Source organism: Aulonocara sp. 'chitande type north' Nkhata Bay, linkage group LG4 (assembly GCF_057382095.1).
Source record: "Aulonocara sp. 'chitande type north' Nkhata Bay isolate Kocher_YH1m ecotype deep benthic linkage group LG4, A_spYH_male_GT1.1, whole genome shotgun sequence".
Lineage (NCBI taxonomy): Eukaryota > Metazoa > Chordata > Actinopteri > Cichliformes > Cichlidae > Aulonocara > Aulonocara sp. 'chitande type north' Nkhata Bay.
The window spans coordinates 30,532,909-30,556,669 of record NC_141347.1 but is presented as its reverse complement, the minus strand read 5'-3'; the positions used below and the strand labels follow the sequence as shown (position 1 = coordinate 30,556,669).

Below are 23,761 nucleotides of genomic sequence, written 5' to 3'. Positions count from 1 at the left end.
TGTTAAAAAATATATTCAAAAATAAGAGCACAAGATTTATACAAGTTAATACAGATACTGGTTAAATATGTGAGTTGAAGGAAGTCAGAGCTAGATCATCTTTTCATATATTTTATTAGACGTAAGACACTGTTTAAGACTCAGTAAAAAATCTTGTTCAGTAGTGATGAGCATAAATTAAAATGTTTGTATAAACAAATCAATTTAAAATTATAAAAAACACAGTTAAGTATTCTAAGCAGGGTTTATGTAAATAATCTTTGTGGAGGATACGAAAGCACAGACATAACAGCAGGAAATAAATGGAAAAGTAAAACAAAAGACTGGCATGTAAAACTACTCTGATAAAAGGCACCAAATTATTGATATCATTATTTATTGTCACTTCCAACATTCCTTCAGTACAGTAAGTATTGTAAATGAGTCTTGATTTATTAGGGCTTAATGATTTCTGAGCGTGACTACATACACAAGCTTATGAAGAGTAATGCCTCACAGTCGTGTGGGTGTCACAGTTACACCACCAAGTGTTATTTCCGTTACACCAATATAGAAAAGTTCAGGGAAGACCAGCACCCTCTTCAGGTCAACTTCACAATAACTTCAACCAACTTCATCTTTTAAATTCTTTTGATTCCAGATGTAATCCTAAAAATTGATCTTCTGAGGTACATCATAACACTGATACACAACTTAAGCTGCAGGGGATGTCTTCTTCTTTTTTTTTTCCATGATTAAAAACATTAACAAAACTTCATTCAGTGCCACACCTCAGGCCACAGGGGGCCTAATCTAATTATAGCAGTATAGTAATAACCTTTCATGACAAATAAGTCGAGCTACTTCAACACAAGGCCACTTGAGGTTATTGGCAAAAAAAAAAAAAAAATTAGTATACAGCATCCTAACCTATGAACATTATCTTTTGTACTAACTGTCTAACAGCCTGCTGACCCGGGTCCTGGTTTAAACTCCTGGCTGATCCCAAAGTGCAAAACAAAAGCAGCATTTAAAAAAAAAAAAAAAAAAAAAAAAAAAATACAGTAATTAAATGTTTGCTTTAATGTTGCACTATGGCACAGAAGCTGGTGTCAAACCAAGAACGCTTCACTGTGTGGATCAGTGGTGTCTCCCTCTAGTGGTGACCAGATAGCAGAGAGCCCCCTGTAATGTATCACAGTGTAGTAAAGTAGAAGAAACTGTGTAGAAATATGGCTGTGAAGTGCAGGCAGGTGCCTCAGAAAAACAAATCCATGACGGTGCAGTGAAAAAATACACACACACACACACACACACACACACACACACACACACAGGAAAAAGCAGTAAATCAATGACTAACAATGTGTGCAGAAAGATAAGGCTCAGAGAGACAGCTGTTTCAGTCATACTACTGTTATAGCTATTCTGTAACACAGATTCCAACATTGGGAATCACTTTTTTATCCAGGTCTTGTTTCTGTAAAGTCTCAGAAAACAGTTTTCATTACATAGCGAGAAACATAGCAAACGGGTTACAGGTCCATGCAAAAATTTCCGCTTGTGATTACACTTAAACTTCCCCAAAATGATAGAAAATGTTTAGTCTTTGATATCTGAATAACTCCTCACTTTGTGTGGCTGAAACATGGGAAATGTCTCACATCTCCTTTGCTTAAAGTTGCAACCTTGTCAGGTACATAATTGCATCCCTTCAGCTTGGGAGCATTCAGCGGACGCCGTGATGGCCAGTTTTGGCTAGTGACCTTTCAAGTGACCACTTAAAACTTCTCTCTAGTTTTGAGAGTGGTGGTGGTGATGGTGGTGGTGGTGGGAACGATGAGAGGGCCGCACGTCGATAATTCGTTGGCGTAAATGGGACATGAACTCAAACATTGTGGCTGCCAGACTCTGGTGGATGAGGTAGCGTGGCAGACGGCCCTGATGAAACAAAAAAAAATTGCTTTTTAATATTTGTATTACATTTCATATTCCTTTGTTTTTGATCCTTATCTCACCTATATCTGTTACATTTTGCCTTTTTCTGCAAAATTTCTATTTATACACACACACACCTGTTCAACTGCTCGTTAACACAGATATCTAACCATCAATCACATGGCAGAACTTCAGTGCATTTAGGCACGTAGACATAGTAAAATGCTTATCTGCTGGGATTTTCCCACATAATCATCTCTAGAGTGGTCCAAAAAAGAGGAAATGTGCAGTGAGTGGCAATTCTCTGGGTGAAAATGCCTTGTTCATGTCAGAAGCTAGTGAACTTTTTTTAATCTGGTGGGAAGGAAGGCTAAAAACCAAGATAATGAGACTGGAAAAACATTGCCTGGTCTGATGAGTCATGACTTCTGCCACAATATTCGATTGGTAGAAAAATTCCAGGGTGGTGCTCGGGTAACAATGTGGGTTTAATGTCACTGCTTAAGTAATATTGACCACAGTATAACCATCTTCAGACAGCTGTTCTCAGCATGATAACGTACTATAACACAGACTGGTTTTATATGTGACGCTATCATGTAAAATGGTCCCAAATCTCTGAGGAATGTTTTATGCACCTTGTTGAATCTATGCCATGAAAAATTAAGGCAGTTCGGAAGGCAAAAGGGGGCCCAACCTGCTGCAGTGTCCTGCTACAAAAATAATTTAGAAAACAACTTCTTTCTAATTGTACAAAGGGAAAGAACATCTTGAATATTGTAAAAATAAAGAAAATTCAAGAGTAATTCCACCATGTGTTTTCACACCTTTAAGTCTGTGTTGAGGACCCAGATGAAAGTGCAGATGGATGGGTTACTGCTGGATTTGAGGACCACAAAACCTCCGGGCCCATTTTCTCCTCTGAGACCAGCAGTAAAGCAAAAAAAGACAAAGTTATACAAGTTAAACTAACACAGATGCCCTTTGTCAAACCGATACAATGTTCTAATTTACTGGATCAGTGACAAGGCCAGAGGCAAGGTCTGACCTGACATAGCGATTGCTTGGAGGTTTGGCATCGTGGTTGGTTGCTATGCCAGCAGACAGGTAACAGTCTCGTTTGCGCTCCACTCGGCGAACATTAACAAAGTCCCTGAAGGAAGAAAAATCAATCACCCAATAAACACACTTTATTCAGACCTGAAGAAAAGAAACGATACAGATGGGACAGCAAGAACAGATGACAGAAAGAAAAGTCGGTAGGATGTTGTGCTGATGTACCTTGCGGAGACAACTCCCCCTGCTGCTCCAGCAGATACATCATATGAGACAAGAGTGTTGTCGTCAACTCTCTGAAGGATCTGAGTATAAGACGGGAAGAGATATCAAGCTGTAGCACGCCACAGGATTACAGTGAAAAATGTGCAAAAACAGCAGGAAGACTTCTGACCTGGCAGACAGAAACTGTTTTGTTCCACTGAACCATCTTCTCCGGCTGCAGGATCACCTCCTGATACACAAGCTCAGCAGGACACTGCATGAGGGCCTGAAGAGGAGAAAAAAACAAGGCTGTAAACTAATGTCCAGCATAGCCTACAGTTACAAGAAAAAAATGTCTATAAGACATGACACCTAATTGCTGTCTGCATGTACTTTGGGCTATTTTCTACCCCTTTCTTTGGGGTCCTTAGGGACTAAGTAAAGCGCTATACAAATACAGGCCATTTACCATTTACTTTCTGTTGCAGATGATATGAAAATATCTAAAGCTCTCTTTTCTGTATGGTGCACTTTTTCCCTCCGAAGCAAAGGTCAGAACAGGCCTTACTTCACTAATCTGTAATGGCCTGTCTGACTACTTTCAAAACAGGATCTTGTGTCTGTTTATGACCATTGTCTTGTTGGAAATCCCTATTATGTAATATTTACTTCTACAAAGAGCGTTTTGTTTCAGTGACGGTTGTTCCATGCCAGCGATGCAAATTTTGTCATCGAAAACTATTCAAGAGGTTCTATGTGGAAGTCTACATACCCTCTATATATAATATATAATAAGAACTGTTGCAGCAACTTTTCTTTAGTGTCTGCAGCTATCAATCGACACATCTACAAGACACTTTAATCCTGGCCTTACATCATTCATTTTGCTTTCCATTTTGTTCATACGTATATGGCGTTTTAATGTGCCTATCTAGCTTGGAAGGAAAAGCAAGATTGAAATAAGTCTGCCAGATAAACATCACACTGAAACACAAGAGTAGTGTGTCAAAGAAAAAATAAATTTGAGACTGCTGCAATAATAAATGCACAGTTGTAAACCTTGGAAAACAAAGTCCCTTCAGTTATGAGGTCTCCAATAAAGAGCAAACTTCCTCTGAATTCCTTAATGGGAAGTTGTACACACATGAATCAGCTTTTTCTGTGCAAGGCACCGAGTCTCTGTTGTATCGAATTGGATTTAGCATGCAATTATTGATTATTTCAGCAGCAGAAACTGTGCAAATACAGGCCCATCAGCTGCAAGAGAACTTGATCCATTTGTAGCAGAGTGTTAGGAAGAAGTGTGACAGCTGACGGATTCAGAGCCTGTTCTGCTCTTTACGCTGATATCTATAATAATGGAGTCCAAGGCGATATGAGTTGTATATGTAAAAAGACCAGGGAGGCTTGAAAACATATCTGAATTCACCCTATTAACAAATGCAGCCTATCTAAACATGATGTAGCAGGGCATGTTTGGTGAGATACTGAATACACTAGAAGACTGTTGCACCTTGAGGATGAAAGTCTTTCCATGGAAAGGAACTTCCAGAGTGTAAACTGAGTCGCCCATTTCCTGTCATGGGAGGTGAAAAAAAGACACAGTATTACTGACACTTTCACTTTCATTTGAGTAAAAACAGATATGAATTAATAACGCAGGAATAATAAACTACTAGTAAGACAGGTAATGTAGTTTTCATTGTAATTAAAAGAGCTGATACAGAAATACACCTCCTACAGAGAAAAATGCTGCATTGCTAAAATTAGGTTTCAGTTGGGTGTTGTGGTGCCAACATACCTGTTTGATTACATTCTTACCTTAATAGTGGTTCTATGAGAGTTTAAAGGGATTTGATTGTGGGGCCTTTATTTTCCCCTCAAAAAACAGCTTTTAATATAGTGTGTATACCTGCTCAGGGTGAAAATTAGCTACAGTTCTGAGCAAAAGTCTTGAGCCACCTCTCATTTCTGTATATTTAGCAAGGAAAATTTGAAATGGGTGCAGCGATTTAGTGAAACCAGATGCTTTTACCAAACTGGCAGTGTGGGTTTTTTATCATTATCATGCTGGAAAAAGAAGCCTTTGTCAATCAGATGCCTTTTAGCTTGTATTTCATGTCAAATCGAAATCTGATGGCACTCTTCTAGGTTCATAATTTTAACAAGATCCCTGAGACCACTGGCTGAAATGACAGAGAACTCACTATGTTTCACAGATGGCTGTAGACACTCCCTTTTCTACCTCTCTCCCGACTTCCTCTGTACATACAGTGGGGCAAAAAAGTATTTAGTCAGCCACCGATTGTGCAAGTTCCCCCACTTAAAATGATGACAGAGGTCAGTAATTTGCACCAGAGGTACACTTCAACTGTGAGAGACAGAATGTGAAAAAAAAATCCATGAATTCACATGGTAGGATTTGTAAAGAATTTATTCGTAAATCAGGGTGGAAAATAAGTATTTGGTCACCTCAAACAAGGAAAGTCTCTGGCTCTCACAGACCTGTAACGTCTTCTCTAAGAAGCTTTTCTGTCCCCCACTCGTTACCTGTATGAATGGCACCTGTTTGAACTCATCATCTGTATAAAAGACACCTGTCCACAGCCTCAAACAGTCAGACTCCAAACTCCGCCATGGCCAAGACCAAAGAGCTTTCGAAGGACACCAGGAAAAGTATTGTAGACCTGCACCAGACTGGGAAGAGTGAATCTACAATAGGCAAGCAGCTTGGTGTGAAAAAATCAACTGTGGGAGCAATCATCAGAAAATGGAAGACATACAAGACCACTGATAATCTCCCTCGATCTGGGGCTCCACGCAAGATCTCATCCCGTGGGGTCAAAATGATCATGAGAACGGTGAGCAAAGATCCCAGAACCACACGGGGGGACCTGGTGAATGACCTGCAGAGAGCTGGGACCAAAGTAACAAAGGTCACCATCAGTAACACACTACAACGGCAGGGAATCAAATCCCGCAGTGCCAGACGTGTTCCGCTGCTGAAGCCAGTGCATGTCCAGGCCCGTCTGAAGTTTGCCAGAGAGCACATGGATGATACAGCAGAGGATTGGGAGAATGTCATGTGGTCAGATGAAACCAAAGTAGAACTTTTTGGTATAAACTCAACTCGTCGTGTTTGGAGGAAGAAGAATACTGAGTTGCATCCCAAGAACACCATACCTACTGTGAAGCATGGGGGTGGAAACATCATGCTATGGGGCTGTTTTTCTGCCAAGGGGACAGGACGACTGATCCGTGTTAAGGACAGAATGAATGGGGCCATGTATCGTGAGATTTTGAGCCAAAACCTCCTTCCATCAGTGAGAACTTTGAAGATGAAACGAGGCTGGGTCTTCCAACATGACAATGATCCAAAACACACCGCCCGGGCAACAAAGGAGTGGCTCCGTAAGAAGCATTTGAAAGCCCTGAAGTGGCCTAGCCAGTCTCCAGACCTCAACCCCATAGAAAATCTGTGGCGGGAGTTGAAAGTCCGTGTTGCTCGGCGACAGCCCCAAAACATTACTGCTCTCGAGAAGATCTGCATGGAGGAATGGGCCAAAATACCAGCTACTGTGTGTGCAAACCTGGTAAAGACCTATAGTAAACGTTTGACCTCTGTTATTGCCAACAAAGGTTATGTTACAAAGTATTGAGTTGTATTTTTGTTATTGACCAAATACTTATTTTCCACCCTGATTTACGAATAAATTCTTTACAAATCCTACCATGTGGATTCATGGATTTTTTTTTCACATTCTGTCTCTCACAGTTGAAGTGTACCTCTGATGCAAATTACTGACCTCTGTCATCATTTTAAGTGGGGGAACTTGCACAATCGGTGGCTGACTAAATACTTTTTTGCCCCACTGTATTGACGACTATTTGAATAAAAATTTTCAAATTTGGATTCATCACTCCATGGGACTTGTTGCCACTGATGTTCAGTCTAGTTCTTATGTAATATGTCATACCTCGGCATTTTCTCTCTGTGCTCCTTCATTAAAAATGGCTTCCTGACAGCCACCCTTTGACTGAGACAGTTTTGGATGAAACTTTAGTGATCAATTGAAAAGCAAGCTGCATCTCTGAGGTCATGAGTCAGGTCTTTGTTGGATTTTTTCCTGTTTCTTAAGAACATGACTTTCACATGTTGATCATATGATGTAAACACTTTGTTTTAGGGTTGCCACTTCTTCTTTTGCCTTTTACAAGAAAGTTTTACTCATCGACTGCAAAATATAAAGACACAAGGGATGGTTCAAGACGTTCCCACAGTACTGTAGTAGCTAAATCTGACAAAAGGTATTGCCTATTTTATGAAATCAGTGCTTTTGTGCATCACTTCTCAAATATAAAGAAGAGAAGAAATAAAAAAAAAAGAAAGAAACAATTAAACTGCTGCTTGAGATAGCTGGCTCCTGTGCTTTAGTCATTTTTTGTAACCTGGCGTGTGTAGGAAACTGCAGGATCAGTATCTTTCAGTATCTCTGTCGGTTATATCTGTGATTCACAGTTCATTGTTGCTTATCAGCTGCCTAAAATAGAAATGAGGCCATTAAAGTACCATCTCTATTGCTGATCGCAAGAACTATAAGGGACACTTTGATAGACAATTGAATCTTTAAAACCAAAAAATAATTAGGTGTCACAGTGAAGACAATAGTATTGATTACAAGTTTTCTATGAGATATGTTTGTGTTAAAACAAAGGCACCCTGAACACTCTGTCTGTCATAAAAAGAATGCACGAGGAAGCAATGAAATCTGCGTCAGTGATATGATCTTTTAGTTATGTAAGCAAACGTCTTAACTGTGCATTCAAATGTGAACAAGACAGGAAAGCTATTCATTCAGTGGATACATCCTGGAGTCATGTACTCACATTGTGTTTTTCAAATTTCCAGTTTTCCTCCTGGGCTAGGATCTGTTCCACCACAGACATTGCCTCATAACCCTGTCTCACATACTCCTTCTCCTGGAATAAGAGTGAGAGGAGTGAGAAACGAAGCAGAAAATCATCATCAGAACAGGAGTCAGTGGGGCTGATTATAAAGAGTATAACAAAAGCTACCTGAGCAGTGATAGCTCTACGCCCAGGACCCTCCTCATCAGGCTCCTCGTCAGAGTCTGCAGACACAAGTTCAAGACCATAACTCAATTTTTGGGTTAAATATGAAATGTACAATCATAATAGAGATAATAAAAAACCCTAACTAAGAAACCACTTGCACAAACATTCACCTGCGACAGATTCAGGTGGAGAGTAGAACTGTCCATCTGAGACAGCGTGAGAGTAAATAGGGGCTCGTTCACAAGCTGCATTCACTGCTGCTACGTATGCTGAGGTAACAAAAGAAAAGAAGTTAAGAATCAGACAGCTTTGTGTAAGCAGCATTTGAACTTATCGGGCACTGTTATCCTACCTCTTTCATCATCAGTCTCCTGAGGGAGAACTTTGAAGTCAAGGAACCAGGTCTCCAACCAGGCGACCACAAACGAGGTGATGGGCAGAACATAGCCAAAAGCATTTTGCTTCTTCAAAATAGAAATCAAAGACTATTTTTACTACTTCGGCTTCTAAAACAGATGAGTGTGCTGCATTTGATGTTGGTTCACTTCCCTAATGTCAAATGTGAAAAGTTTACAAAGCTACATAAACTAATTTTGAACCACTGCAAAAAAAGAAATCACATAAAGTCTTATCAGCTCAGACTGTGAATAACTGCCTTTGAATGCAGAAGTGAAAAAGTGGAAGTGGTTTAAACTGATATGCTTGCAAACCGTTCACATAGACAAATACAGGCTCTGAAAGTGTTAGAGTAGCAAAGAGAGGACACTCACATTCGATATGATAACTTTGACAACGAGGAAGATGGTTGTTACCAGAGTGGTGATCTGAAGAGTTTAAAAAAAATGTTAAATAGCTCATGTCTGGCAAATAACATATAAGACTTTACATTAACTATTCAGTGTGTGTTTAACTGTAACTGAGATGACTTACCGCAATAACCCACCAATGCCTCAACCGAAAACCAGCATAGGCCACTTGAAGACACAGGAAACGAAACAAGGCAAGGAGCTGAGACAAGGAAGAAGAAGCAGAAAAAGAAAATGACCTTTCATTTTAATTACATGTTGACGTTGCAAATGATTTCCCCTTGTGTGTCTATAATGATGCAATCTGCCAACCCAAAAGGAGGAATTACAAGAGCAGGTTACACATAAGTAACTGCTCATTGTGATCAAAGCATGATTAGAATAACGTGGTAATAAATGACCCATCATTTCAACACTGAATGCAAATAAACACAAATTTGGATTGACCCACTTACAGTAATGTCAAAGAAGGATGACTTGAAGTTATAATGGACGACCTCGTTCTCTAAACTCTCCCAAAGTGAGCTTGAGATCTGCAGAAGAAGAGGGCAGAGATCACATCAAACCAAGAATTAACCATTAGTTCTGCAACAGCAACAAGAACAGTGAAAGCACACACTCACGTTAAGCTCAATAATCCAGAGAAGGGTGATGAAGAGAAGGTCGAAGGTCACAAAGAGACAGAAAGTGCGCCGCACGTCAGAGATCTTCTTGCGCTCTACAGGTGGTGTCAACAGGTACGGGGATGGGATGGACATCGATGTAGAGTAGGAAGCATTCAGGGAGGCGATGGCGGGGAGGCTGCCCCCGAGCTCCCCATAGGCTCCACCATGCATTCCTGCTGTGACACAGGAAAATCCACCTGCAGCAAAACAGACATAAGTGTGTGGTTGTCATGTTTAGCGCTGCTTCTTCTTCTTCTTCTTCTTCCGGCTGCTCCCTATTGGTCATCAAAGCAGATCATCTGCCTCCATCTCACCTCCTCTGTCGCGGTTGCCCTCTACATATCCTCTTTCACTACAACCATAAATCTTCTTTGTGGTTTTGCTCTTCTCTTCTAGTCTGCCAGCTCCATATTCAACATCCTTAGTTCAGTATATCCACTATCCATCCTCTGCACATGTCCAAATCCTCTCAGCCTTGCCTCTCTTACTTTGCCTCCAAACCGCTCCACCTGAACTCATTTCTCATCTTGTCCATTCTGGTCACTCCCAACAATAAAATATTAAAATCTTTAACTCTTCCACCTCCACCTACTGTGTTTTTGTTTGGGGTTTTTTTTGGTGAAAACAGCAGACGATAACTAGCCTTCAGTGGAGTCTCGTGATCTCCTTTCACCTCCCTATGGTGAAGACAAACAGCAAGCGTTGCTAGGTTTGCCTTATTTTACAAGAACAAACAGCCTGTGTGTTTGTGTTAAACGATGAGTGTTATATCTGATCTTCCGCCAAAAGCTTTTTAAAATGAACGACTCCAACGTTAATACTGCGTAAAGCATGTGACGTGACTTCTTGAAAGCAAGTCTGTAGTCACGAATCATTAGCTGAGGGACATTTCTGGTGTGACATCAGAGTCTGGGAGAACAATTCCCACGAAGCAGGAAGACAGCGGGTTTTATTACACCACTGAGCCATTATTGAGCCGGAGGTGAGTTTCAATCACCTCTGGACAAACTCCGTAACATCGGTACACGTTGACAGGTAGATGTGATCAAGCATGTCTTATCTATTAACCGAAAGAACATCAATTAAGTTAACAAACCGCTAAAGCGGAGTTTAAAGTCAGGTTAAGATCCCGTGACACCCCTAGCCTGTTCACTTGTGCCAAAAACAAAACAGCCTGAAGGTCCGGGAGCTAATTCCTGTTAGCAAGCTAACTCAACGCTGTCAAACTGTCAAACACAAGACACGAAGGCAATAATGTCAGGGAACAATAGCTAGACTCAAGTCTTTCTTCTAGAAAAGCACGGACTGGATAATTAAGAGATAACCAATAGCCAATTTTGTTAGCTGCCGCTTAGCTTACACTGTTCGCTTCGATAACAAGTTGGTCTCACTTACGGAGAAACAAATACACTCCTCAAACGTAACAAAACGGGCACGCTAAGCAACACTGCGAAACTGGGCAGAAATCCTTCTTTAAGTATTTCATAAAGAAAACTCAAGGTATTGAACTTACTTGATTTACAGTAGCATCATCGCTTTACGAAGTCTTCCGGGCTGACCTCCCAAAGAAGAAGTATCACAACAAGATGAATCGCTCACCCGCCGGGTGTCACGTGATCACCATCGCAACTCTCTCCCTGCCACCTGCCACACGCTGAAGTTTCACCCTAGGTTTTTGTATTCGTGTGTGTGTTTTTCTTTTTCCCGTCATTTGGCATTTTCAATACACGACCAAGCTATCATATAAAGAGGCATGTTTTTTTTTTTATTAGTACTGCTCTTGCCCGTGGTTTTGGCTTTTTGATTTTTAGTGACCATGTGCAAAATCCAGATCGTCTTGTTACTGAAACACTGCATTACACTTTTTATTGATCTTGTATGTCTCTGTATCCAGTCTATAACCATAAGGAATAATATTAGTGGAACACTGCACCCATGTCCTAGGAGAATTCTGTACTCAAAGTTTTGGCATAGACTTTAATGAGTGTGACTACTATATTTTATAACGGACTACCAGTTGGCATGATTATTCCACAATCGGTCGAGCTTGCGACTAATCTGACAATATTATACGCTGAAATGTCACTTGTCAGTTGTGTGAGATTTAAATAGACTCTTGAGTGCCATCGTATGGGCACTTCGCTCATCTGTAACACTGAAAGGTTTAAATGGGCAGAAAACTAATTTTCAGACCAAAACAAACTTACCATTTGGTCGGTAAAAATCTTTATCCTCCTTGAATAACTCTTACACATGCATTCGTGCTAATCTTTATCTAAAAATTGTATTTAGACTGGTGTGCAAATTTGGATTAAAGTTGAATCAACAACTCCGAAACTAATCAAGTGACCAGAGCAGACTCCGTCAAAGGATGCCAGAGAATAACCCGTAACGTATTTCCGGTTTCGTTCGAAATCGAAAGTGGTACTTATTTACGCCAACACGTACACATGCAGCATATGAAATATACAATCGAAACTCACAATACAAAATTAAGTATTTACATTGTTCCTCTTTTACGGTTTAGATGAGATTAATAATGCTGTTTTGCCGTTTAAAAAAAAATATTGGTATACAATGTAGTTGGACTGTCATATAGAGTTTTAGGTTATCTATCTGGACCTACACTGCCCCTTTTGGTCTTTTATTTAAGACGAATTTGATGTATTTTTTGAAACCTCTTTATAAAATCAATGTTAGTTATAATTATCTCCACTTGCTAATGTAGTATTGCTGGAACAAAAGATGAGGTCTAGTTGGAACATTGAAACAGTATTTGGTAATGCGAGCCTAACTCATTACAATACATGGGATACAAAATATTTCAACCACCAACAACAACAAATGAGCAAGCAAAATGGGTTTGAAACAGCCAGAGAAAATTATAAGGAAGTATTGATTTATGTATTTACTTACTTATTGGTCTTTAACTCCATTAGTTTAAAGCTCAAGTAAGCCAACGTGTAAATAATGAATGGTCTAGTTATTTTTAGCTCTGGCTCATTATTGTTTTCTGCCCTTTGCTTAAGGGGTGGGGAATGCCAACAAATGAAAGAACTGGAGTGCAAATGAATGAAGGAATGACTGAAAGAAATATTTGGCACATACTTTAAGAAGGTGTTGCATGAAGACTATATACCGCAAAAAAATTATATTATTTAAAATAAATTTTTAGATTTAGGAGTTCTTCTTTCTTGTACTGTTTGTTTTAGTAGCTCTTATATCGAAATGAAGGCAATGTGGATAATAATGACCTAACTCTTTTAGTAAAATATAATATAACATCATAAAATAAAATAATAATAGAAAATAAGGCCCAGGACCCAAAAATCGGCCTGGCAATGACTTTAATACACCCCTATTGGACAGCTTTGGAAAACATGAAGGTTATAATTTTGCACTTTTATCTGTATTTTCATAGGTTTTATAGCTTCATCTTTACTAATAAAGACCTCTCCCATGGGCCATTCATGCTACAAAAAAATAAATGACAGAAAAGTTCCTGGGTTTTTTTTTTCATACTCTACTGTAGAAATTTTGAGGATACACAATAACAAATAAAAGGACATGAAAATTAACAAAAGCCTTGTGTTTTATAATTACAGGATTATGAGTCAGCTGCCTGAAGATTTTCCTTAATTTGACACATTTCTTTATTACTATTCAAGTCCCAAGAGTTGTACTGAGATTTCTTTTTGTTTCTACAACACCATGTCTTTATCACATAGATAGAGATGTTCTGTGGAAGTTGTTAATTTGTTTCTTATGAGAATGCCACTCCTCTGGCCCAGTTCAGATCAAACTGGGCTCACGGTGTAAAGTGAATTTGACATCCCTGGTGTAATGTAATAATAATGTGGACATTGTTAAAGATAAAAGGAAACTGTTTTGATGAAATAAACTGTGACATTTGTTAAAAAATAAATTGAATGGAGTTTACCCAGCCTGTAAATTGTAAAATAATTAAAAAATTCTGTTAAGCCCATTAGCTTCCCAATTTTACATGAAAGTGAAGTTAAAGTAAAGCTTAAAAAAATAATTATTTTATGAATCAGTCTTCTCTGGGAACCAGGGAAAAATCTTACTCCTAAACTGTGTGTATATGTGTCTTGTGACTGTCTTTATGTCTCTCTTGTTGTCTGATTTTCTCAGTTGAATTCAGCTATGTCTCCTTGCCTTTCTGCTTTCACAGTCGTTGATTAACCCCATGTGTATAAATAGCCCTACCCTGCTCCTTAGTCTTTGTCATAGTGTCTGTTTTTTTTCCCTACCTATTTTAAGAATCAGTTGAATCACTACTTTAGATTTGGTCTTAACCAAAGGTCTTAATTAACGGTGTGTTTTTGATTTAACCTCTGCCGTCTTGTGTCTGCACCTGGATCCTCTACTTGCAGTTCCTGACAGTCCATAACTGATTCAAGGATAAATTCGATAGAGAGCAGTGAATGTAGGAGGGGTCTAAAAAACATGCAATTAAAAAGATCTAAAAGAATTCCCAAGCAAAAATGTCAGACGTAAGATTTAAGTAAGATTTAGGTTGGATTAAAAGAGAAAGGAAAAATTGTTTATTTCGATATCATACAGTTGCTCACTTCAAAACAACCACATCACATTGAGAAACAACAGAATGGAAAAAAAGAAAAATAAACACAGATTAAGCATTCGTACATGTCTTTCCACGATTGTTTCTTCTGACCTGGGATGAGGAGGGGGGTGGTTATAAAGAAGGAGGGAGGACATTATTGGCTGAAGAGCCTCAGCACACATAACCTGCTCATCCAGTCATCCCACAATTTAGGCAGGTCACAGGTTGAAAAAGTCTCACAAAGTTTTATTTACAAACAGCAGCCTAGATGATAGAAACAGCAAGATTTATTCATCCTGTGGCACAACTAGAAATTTTATCATTAGGTTTGCTTTGTCAGTTAAACAAAGTTGAATTCGTTGCTGAAGGAAGTCTACCAAATGTCAGTCGCACAGTAGTCGTTGTGGTTCATTTGTGTATTTGGATATAGGTAACAGAAGCAGGATAGTGCTAAGCAGTGCTCCCCATAAACTGGATTTTGGATTAGAAAAATATCTCTTTCAACAGACGATTAGGGAATGAGAAAAAGCTAACATTACAAAAGTGTCAGCATACAAAAGGGAGATATCCTAGATTAGAAATGAAAATATTTTTCAATTAATTTTTTAAAATTTCCCCAATAAGTTTCTGAAGAATCCCGTTCAAATGTGCCATGCACAGAGGCAGCAAATGGGTGTTTTTGAAAAATAGGAGGTAGCTTCACAGACTGATTTTAAATTTAGGTTTAAAAGAAAAAAAAACAAGGCTAAATGCAGAGTTCATATAATTTCAGATAAAGATTTTTGAACTAAAAGAGTCATACATTGATCTAAGCATGAACAAATTGCAAATTGTTTTAACGTAAACTCAGTGACTACAGCATGACTGTTTGGTAAATGCTGAGCATAAAGAGCAAGAATAAAAGTAGATTATTATATAGAAATGAAATAATTGATGATTTTAATGAAAGCTGAAGGCTTCTGTTGTTGTCAGTGACAAATAACACTGGCAACAACCGCCATTCAAGCTTCCAAGAGGCTAAAGATATAATCAATAAGATCAAAGATTTGGCAACATGAAGCTCAGATACAGCAAAATTAAAAGGCTGTTGTTGAAAATGCAGAATATAAATCGCATCAAAACAGAATTTGAATTATGGATTTTAACTTTAAGTAGCCGCAGTAGCACTTTAACCTGTCATTTGTATTTTTTACCACAAGATGGCAGCACACACAAAGAACTAAACACTGAGGGTGCTGTAAATCAAAAAACAAACGATGTAGGCTGTGGTTTCAAAGTAAAATGGAACACGTACCGCACACATTTAAAGACCTTCAAGTGTTTTTACAAAGGGTAATACAGGACAGTTTGTTTTTGTTTGTTTTTTTTAATCAAATGTACCCGAGAAAGATAATGTCAACTTTGTATTCCTTGTGGCCATTTTAGCCTTCTTTGAAGGTCTGGTCTTGCAGGGTTTTTGGTCACGCTGACCTTGGCCCTTCCACTGTCATTATAAACAAAAGGACACCAGAGCCAAAGTAGCATCTGTAGTCTGCTCTGTCAGTAAATCACTCCTCACCTGCTCATAAAGGCTGACTAATACAAAAACTCCCTCTTCGTCCTCGTTTTCAAAACCACCCTTTAGAGGTGAAGTACTACAAGAACCTTTTCTCACATGTTTAAGGTCACGAAAGAATCCATCGCTCAGTTTACTGACAGCTGTCATCTCATCTGTGTATTCAGACTACACACATTTAAAAAGACACACAACCCATTTCTTGATTTTTCTGAGTTCTTCAGATTTTAACCACCATGAGTCTCCCCACATCTTCCCTTCAAACGTTCTCCCCGCGCTATCTTTCTCTCTCAGTTACTCCCACAACTGTTCTCCTCTGTCATGGCTTCAGTTTTGTCCCCCTTCATGTCTTCTTCCTCCTCATCTTCCTCCTGTGCTGGTTGTATCTGCTTGGCCGTCTCTCTCACGCTGGAAAACTTGTCTGACTGCTCAGTGGCAGCTGTCTCTTGGCGATCTGAGGAGGCAAAGACTGGTATCAAAACCAGCAGTAAAAAAAAAATCACAACTACCTTTGCTTATATCTAACTGTAGATACCATTACAATACCATACCATTGTGTCACAAATTTAATAAGGAATGGTAAAGTAAATTCTGGTAAAAGAGATGCCTGCTGGGCAGAAGGACACAAGTACTGACTCTAGAGCTAAAGCTTTTTAAGCAATTTCCTGCTTCAGGTATCTGAATCCCCATGACTTTTGCACTGTTTTGTGCTCTTGGTTAATTAATTTAGTAGTGAGAACATTTTAAAAAGAAGCTTTATAGTTTCACTTTATTTCTTTATTCTTATTCTATGTCTTTTCTAAACTGCAAACTCACTTAGTATTTCAGACGCACTGAAAAGGAGATTGTGTTCATTCCTGAAAATGATGAACAGCTACCTGATGAAATAACTTGAGTTCCTTGGTTTGTCTTCTGTTTGTTATAGGATAGGCCGAGTCCGAACTGTGTCGCTTGACTGAAAGAACAGATGAATTGTCATCAAAAAAGCCCAATCAGTATATTTTAGCATCCTGTTTGGGTACTTTGTGTTTCAGCAGGCTTCCACAAAGGGATTTACCGAGAGAGTCTGTCATCTGGGCCGACAGAGCAATAATTCTGAATGAAATGCCACTGCTCTCGTGTGACTTTATGGGGATTATAAACCTATAATTTGGCATCATAAAACCAAACACACAGCGCACATAAATCTGATTATTATGCAAAATAAGAAAATGCACATATATAAAAAAGTTTAAATCAAAGAGATATGTAGATTTGTTTGTTTTTCTTTTGGCAGAGATTAAAATTTGCACAGATGCACATCCTGGCTGGCCTCTTGCACTGGGATAGGTGTTGGTGACACATCAAGACTTCCAATACATTTGGGTTAAGAGATGGAGGGATAATGTAGCACAAGAGCTGTACCAGCTGCTCAGCACACAAGGGGCTTCCAGATGCTGAAAACCGCAGAGCAATTGTTTACTAAGAAGCACAAAAATGTAATCTTACTGTGGTTTGCTATTTTTCTTTTGTTTGTGCCTGATTTTTCTTTCAGTTATCTTAAACTGCATATAATAGTCCCTCACTAGACACTTTGTTAGTTATACCTTGCTATTACACAGTTGTACCTGCTTTTACCTTCAGAATTGCATTAACTGTTCATGGCATATGTTCAACAAGGTGCTACAAACATTCCTCAAAGACTTCATATGGACATGAAAGCATTACACAGTTAGAAAACAGCTTAAGATAATTTAAGCTTTGTGATATGGTGTGTTATCCTGCTTGATGCAGTACAATGTGGTCATAATGGAAATGGTCAGCAACAATACTTAACTAGGCTGTGGTGTTTAAATGAGGCTTAGTTGGTACTAAGGGCCCCAAAGTGTGCTAAGAAAATCTCCACATCATTACATCACCATCAACAATCTGAGGCCAGAGGTCAGATGGGGCCATAGTTTCATGTTGTTTATGCCAAATTCTCAAACTTACTATCCATATGTTGCAGCAGAAATCAAGAGAGAATGCAGTCTGGGCATTCTCCTCTAACCTCTGGCATCAACAACGTGTTTTCACAGAGAGAACTGTTGCTCGCTTATTTTTTTCTTTTCCACACCATTCTCTGTAAACCCCACAGATGGCTGTGTGGAGAAAATCCCAGGAATTTCCTAAATACTCGGAGCAGCTTCACTCAGAACAACAACCATGTCACATTTAAAGTGACCAAAATAAACGTTGAACTTCAGCTGGTCATCTTGACCATGTCGACATGGCTAAATGTATTGGTTTGCTGCTATGGGTTTGTCTGTCAACGAGTAATTAAACAGGTGTACCCTAAATCTGTGCTGAGATGATTTCCTTATACGGTCATCTAAATCTGTTTGTGGAAGCTAGGTGAAGAAGTCATGTGATGGCTCATGTGATCAATAAAGGATCAACAACCACCTCCAAAGGGGAGAACTCCTATTAGGGAGCGAAAAGCTACAACGGTGTCCTGTATGAGAAAATTTCATCTTGAAATTGCAAATAACTGAAAAACATCATTAGGGAAAATGTACAGAAATGGGAACAACTTGGCTATACATACAAACTAGAAGGAAAAATACACCTTTGGACTAGTTAAAAAGTGATATTTTGTGATTTTCAGTGTATAAGCTTCTCATATGAGATTGTGATTTTAAATCTTAATGTGCAAACTTTTCCAGTTTTTCAAGTTTTTTTGAGCACAATTTTTTCTCCAGTCACTTTGAAATAATTACCAACTAGCTGCTAATTTAACTGGTGATATCAGAATGCAACCAATCGATTACTGCATGACACTAAACCATTTATCCTAGTAAAAAATCCAATGACCCAACCAAACAAGACCCATAAAATTAACAGCTTTAAGTCCCTCAAAGTGTATTTTGGCTTTGAGAAACAAACATCGCTGTAACAGTGTTGTTACTGTGCTCCCTGACAGTTGAAAGAGAGCCTCCCTCTCACCAGCAGCTTTGGTGGGAGCTGCATCCTCTCCCTCCTCTCCCTTCAAGTAGTCCTCATCCTCCTCCCCTTCACAAGGGTCTTCCAAGGGAGGGTAGACACCTAGTTTCTGCATATGCGCTTCAGCCATCTTCTGCACAGCTACACACAGGTAAACACACACAGGGACAGCCACACAAACACATGGACACAGACACAGGGATAGAGGGATATGTTGTTTTGGTTTCACCACACTTCAACTCTGTCAGTTTTTGTCAAGCCTCACAGGGGTTTTTGAATGCATGCCAGGCAGGCAGAAGGCCAGTTATACACATGCACTGACAGACAGGCAGACAGGCAGGCAGGCAGCTACAAAACGGTATCCCGCACTGATTTTTACAGTAGAGCTTCCGCTGTTGTTTTCTAGCTCTCCTCTCACCCTGTTTTCCCATCTGTTTATTTGCACCCTACTCGACTGCCCACCCTCCCCAGCGCTATCTTTTGGCAATACTGACTCATCCTCTTCTCTCTCTCCGTTCACTCTCTTTAGTGATATTATCTCAGCCACTCTCTCGCTTCCTCTAGGTCACCTTGGCTTCTCTCTCTATCATTTTTTCACACCCTCACTTACACAGTGCGGCAGCAGCACTAAGGCAGGTCAGTTTTTAGCTTGAGATAGGTTATGCAACTAGAAATAATAGAGTTAGTTCTCTCTTTCACTCTGCGTCTGAGCTGATAAAGGGCAGATTTGAGATGCAGAACAAGGCTTCCTGGCTCATTATATCATCACTCGACATGTGGCAGCGCACACCCACAAATCCAAAGTAAAAGAAACCCCACCGACAAACTTACCTTCCTTATTGACCACATGCAACAAAGACACAATAGAAAAATGCACGTCTGTGTTCATGTATGCATTTTAATCACACCTATATGTGTGTGTTCGTGTGCGCCACAGCTGTATACACAACTGACTGTAATCCTGGATGATCCAGACTTTCCTAGACTCTCACTCAGTGTCTCACAGCTGTCACACTCTAATCTCTCCCTTTCTCCCTTTCTCTTTTGGTCACACACAGATATATGGACCCTGCTGCTGAGTGTAATATAAGGGCAGAAGCAAACAGAAACACAACTATGCATATCACACACGCGCATGCAGTGAAAAAAAAAGAAACCCCTTTATTGCATATCCACCCATCTGTCACATGCACCTTTATAAGGCGTTAGAACGCAAGTAAGAAATGCTTGCAGGGAAGCACGGTAAAACAAAGAAAGGATTTAAACACAAGGATGAATCACAACACACACAACCACCACCTGTAACACAAATGCTTGTACCAACCTTTGAGTGATGGCGGCTGATACACATTTGGATTAACTCGTTTTGGTTTGAGGACTCCATTCTCTCCTACAACCCACTGTGAAGAGAAAGAGCGAGCCACTAATCATGACATTCTTCGTCAGTCTGTCCTCAAAGCATCGGCACCTCGGAAGTTTTATTCACTATATTTATTTTATTACATAATTTGAAATTTCAGTTAAAACACCAACTTCCTCATTGGGATCTAAAGTCATAACATGCATGCAAAATATCTCCTACATGACTGATGCAATCTTTTTTTAGTTCTTGTGGTAACTCTGGAGGCCTCTCCTTAGTTATTCAAGTTGTTTTGGGGGAATTTTGGCTTCCAAACACGCCAGAAGCTGATTTGAAGTTTGTAGGTACACACTGGAGAGCAATGACAAACTGTTCCTCTTCATTAGAAGAAACATAACCATGAGGAAAACGAGGGGAAAGCATGCAAATTTAAAATAGCCTTGTTCCAAAACATTAAGAATATAAAGGATGGCATTTTCAAACAGCTATTTACACACTGCAGTTTTTGATGCAAGCATTAACATCTCTAAACCCAAGGTGTCATGTTTTGTCATGATTGTGCCTGCTTATATTATCTTACATTGGCTAGGCATGCAGTATAATTGTTGGATGTCCAGTCTGCAACTCAGTAATGTCAGCACTACATGCTACTACATGCTGGTTTTCCCAAGTTCTCTTAACTCTTCGTGCCATGCTTAATCTTCAGGATCTTCACTAGAATGTGAAAAGTGTTATCGTCAAACCTGCTTACACTGAATTTTACTCAAGCTTTCAGCCTCATCTCACCAACATCAAGTAAACAAGATATTTTTTAACCTTGGTGCTCAAATAGTTTTAAAATTTCAAGGTGAGTTTGAACTGTGGCTAAACACAAACTCAACACACAGGATTCAATGTGTGTGGAGTCATTAAGGAAAATGGATTATTATGTTGTTAGACAGTGAAATAATGGCATGAAGTAAATTATATGTTGTAGGTAAAGTAGTTACGTGGTTAATAGGATTGAAATCTAATGTAGGAGGATGGATGAGAGCACAAAGACACTTATATAAAAAAGTGTTTTGTCTTCACCTTTACCTGATGGGTGGACTGATCATCCTCAGGAGATGACTGGTCGGCTACTCTGAACAGTGTGGCGGGTGTTGGCCTCCGGCGTCGGATCTGCGAACAAACAACACAAATGGCAGCCATAAATAAATGAATAACAAAACTGACTAACACTATATTATTAATAATGCTCAGCACAAAGCCATATCAATCACACGGATCCCTATGTTGACAGTTTATGCTGGTGAAGGGCATTGCTGGGCCCTCAAGGACTTCATTAGTCCTACCTCAGATTTATTTGACAGGTCAGCAGCCAACAGTGACTTTCAGTGTTCAGTACTGGTCACGTCAGAGTACACGCAACAGTCAGGTGCAATAGAAGAATCATTTAGAAACCTCAGATTTTAAAGACAGAGTAAACAAAGAGAATTCTGTGGTGTGAAACAGAAGAAAATTATTCTTTTGACAAAGGCTTTATTTGAAATGAATGTTCTCCTCACATTTACACAAACATGTTTTGGCACCTGTGTGCACCAAACATGCAAATATGAAGTCTCCCAAACAGAGAGTCCATAGAAAAGGGATTAAATGAACCACAGCAATCAGCCGAGACACTCCCATCCACTCGCTCCTTTTCCACTCCGAATGACTGCTTCTTGGAGGCCTAATTCAGGTAGCTGACAGCCTAAAAGCAGAACGGGGCCAGACAAAGTGCAGATCTGAGCTACACCTCTACAGCACGAGCCACTGTATACAGCAAACTCTCTGTTCCTGGGAACAAATGCACAGTTGTGCCTACAGCTCCACAGTATCATGGCCTGTCTGTGGAAATTCACTCACCAGAAGTGCTCAATGTGGCTCATTGACCCAGTGCACAAAACACAGGGCCCTGCATGTATACAGAGACAAAAGTGCATTTAGCTCAGTCAGTCAGTTAGTATATATGAAGCAAATATCGATGGACAATTTGAAACTGAGCTCCTGGAATTCTGGTGCACATAATTGGACAACTTCTAAAACTATTTTTTTTAATAAGATTTAATCAGAAAAATAACCAGAATTTTTGATTTGTCTTAAAAGAAATGATTAATTTCCACCTAGACAGGCTTGTTTCTGTGCATGTTTTCCTACTCTTTTTCAGCACAAAACTTGGCAATGACTGAAGTAAATTTACACTGAAGCTCACATTCACAGTCTCTGTTTCCTATGTTGGAACAGACTGTAAACCTTTAAGAAGCAAACAGGAAGTGACTGTTTGATAATCAAAAGATAAGTTTGGGGTGGAGTATTACTTTTCAGAGTATTTTTCCCTTGCTAAGCAGAACGTGTCGGGGCCTTTATAGAGAAAATGTACGTGCACAGCTCAGATCTTTGGCTCACATTTTCTACAAATCTACACAATTCCCAAATGCATAAAATAAAATGGAAAAAATAAATGGAAAAATGTTTAAAAAATATATAAAACACATTTTAAAAAGGTAAAAGCAGTGGTATTAGTCAGGCAAATCAGGTGCTGAAAGATGTCCTCTGTGGAGCAAGCCAACCTTGCCCATGACATGAACCTATGTGCTGCTGTTTACTATATCACATAACATCGCAGGAATATAGTTAAGTAGTCTGGCTCCATACGGAGAGTTGTGTTTGTGTTTGTTTCTCTTCTGTCGTGTGCGTCATCACAACGAGGCGCATGTTGCCAAAGCAGAGGCTTCCACGGCCCACGTGGTGGAAATCTGCCTCTGTCAAATTCAAAGACATGGAGTAATCAAGCATGGATTTCACCCTTATTTATATCACCAGACACACATTTTAATCTCATCACGCAACTTCAGGCTTTCCTGCTTCCCCTGGATCTCTCACACTATCTGTCTTTCTCTCATTCTCCTCTCATTTCCTCCTTGCTCGATCCGTTGCTTCCTCTATCCTGTTTACTTCCACATCCATCCTGATTTTCATTCCTTGACAGTGACATTAACTTCATCCACTGTTCGCCTCTCCTTTTCAACACCAGTCTGTCATAACCAGACTCATATTAGTGTGTTTTTGTTTGCTGGTTTGTCAACCGTTTCCTTTTTTGTCATTAGATGTGTAAGAGGAAAACATCCACAGAGCATCCTTTGACCCCACCTCCGCTTTCCCTGTGTCTCCCCTGGTTAGGTGTGGAGGCCTGGGGCTTCACGTTGATAAGAACCCTGCTGGCTCTGCCTGCATGACACCTGCTAACTGCCTTGCAGGGCAGCCTGAGGTGCTTCAAACCGAGAGCCACAAGAGACAGAGAGAAAATACCAGATGTTGACATGACCAAGCCTGTGCCCGAGTCCTGGGGACGTAAGCGAGGACTGTATTCAAGTCCAGCAGATTATTGGTATGCTTGTGTATTTGTGTGATATATTTATTAGATTATACTGAGATTGGAGGGCCAGCAGGAAGGTATACGGATGGTTCTGCAAACAGATTCTTGGTTATTAACTGTAATTACTTGATTATTCAATTAGCTGCTTGTTAATTATTGACTGCCATATCAATCTTTAT

At 39.6% G+C, this 23,761-nt stretch overlaps 2 protein-coding genes across 6 annotated transcripts in view; both read right to left on the bottom strand.

Annotated features, from left to right (window-relative positions):
• Positions 1–98: 98 nt before the first annotated feature.
• stard3 (StAR related lipid transfer domain containing 3) lies at positions 99–11,383 on the bottom strand. 2 transcript variants are annotated; one of them, XM_086289821.1, is made up of 15 exons: positions 11,238–11,383; positions 9,683–9,921; positions 9,515–9,592; positions 9,184–9,261; positions 9,024–9,077; positions 8,606–8,717; positions 8,424–8,522; positions 8,254–8,309; positions 8,065–8,157; positions 4,691–4,753; positions 3,368–3,463; positions 3,199–3,278; positions 2,966–3,070; positions 2,745–2,838; positions 99–1,920 (listed from the first exon to the last, which is right to left on the bottom strand). In XM_086289821.1, exons 2-15 carry the CDS (start codon positions 9,893–9,895, stop codon positions 1,774–1,776), a joined length of 1,368 nt encoding a protein of 455 aa, XP_086145947.1. In that variant the 5' UTR covers positions 9,896–9,921; positions 11,238–11,383; the 3' UTR covers positions 99–1,773. The 2 variants fall into 2 exon arrangements, with proteins under 2 accessions (XP_086145947.1, XP_086145948.1); XM_086289822.1 differs by lacking the exon at positions 11,238–11,383 and adding an exon at positions 10,039–10,341.
• A 2,883-nt stretch (positions 11,384–14,266) lies between these two features.
• Positions 14,267–23,761, bottom strand: part of ppp1r1b (protein phosphatase 1, regulatory (inhibitor) subunit 1B) — a 30,468-nt gene continuing 20,973 nt past the window's right edge. For 2 of the 4 annotated variants that reach the window (XM_086289819.1, XM_086289817.1), the window contains exons 2-5: positions 21,257–21,346; positions 20,150–20,225; positions 18,829–18,966; positions 14,267–16,318 (exon numbers count right to left, since the gene is read on the bottom strand). In XM_086289819.1, coding sequence (XP_086145945.1) covers positions 16,155–16,318; positions 18,829–18,966; positions 20,150–20,225; positions 21,257–21,346 — 468 coding nt within the window. In that variant the 3' untranslated portion in view covers positions 14,267–16,154. Of the gene's footprint in view, positions 16,319–16,742; positions 16,820–18,828; positions 18,967–20,149; positions 20,226–21,256; positions 21,347–23,761 lie in introns of all 4 variants that reach the window. The other 2 variants (XM_086289820.1, XM_086289818.1) reach the window with 2 other exon arrangements.

What these genes read in the sequence shown, in the direction of transcription:
- stard3 (XM_086289821.1), bottom strand. Translation starts at nt 9,895, where the DNA reads ATGCATGGTGGAGCCTATGGGGAGCTCGGGGGCAGCCTCCCCGCCATC. An exon ending in CATCCTTCTTTGACATTACT is followed by an intron (nt 9,262 to 9,514) that starts GTAAGTGGGTCA and finishes TCCTTGTCTCAG; the next exon opens with CTCCTTGCCTTGTTTCGTTT. An exon ending in AAACAGTTTCTGTCTGCCAG is followed by an intron (nt 3,279 to 3,367) that starts GTCAGAAGTCTT and finishes TCTTATACTCAG; the next exon opens with ATCCTTCAGAGAGTTGACGA.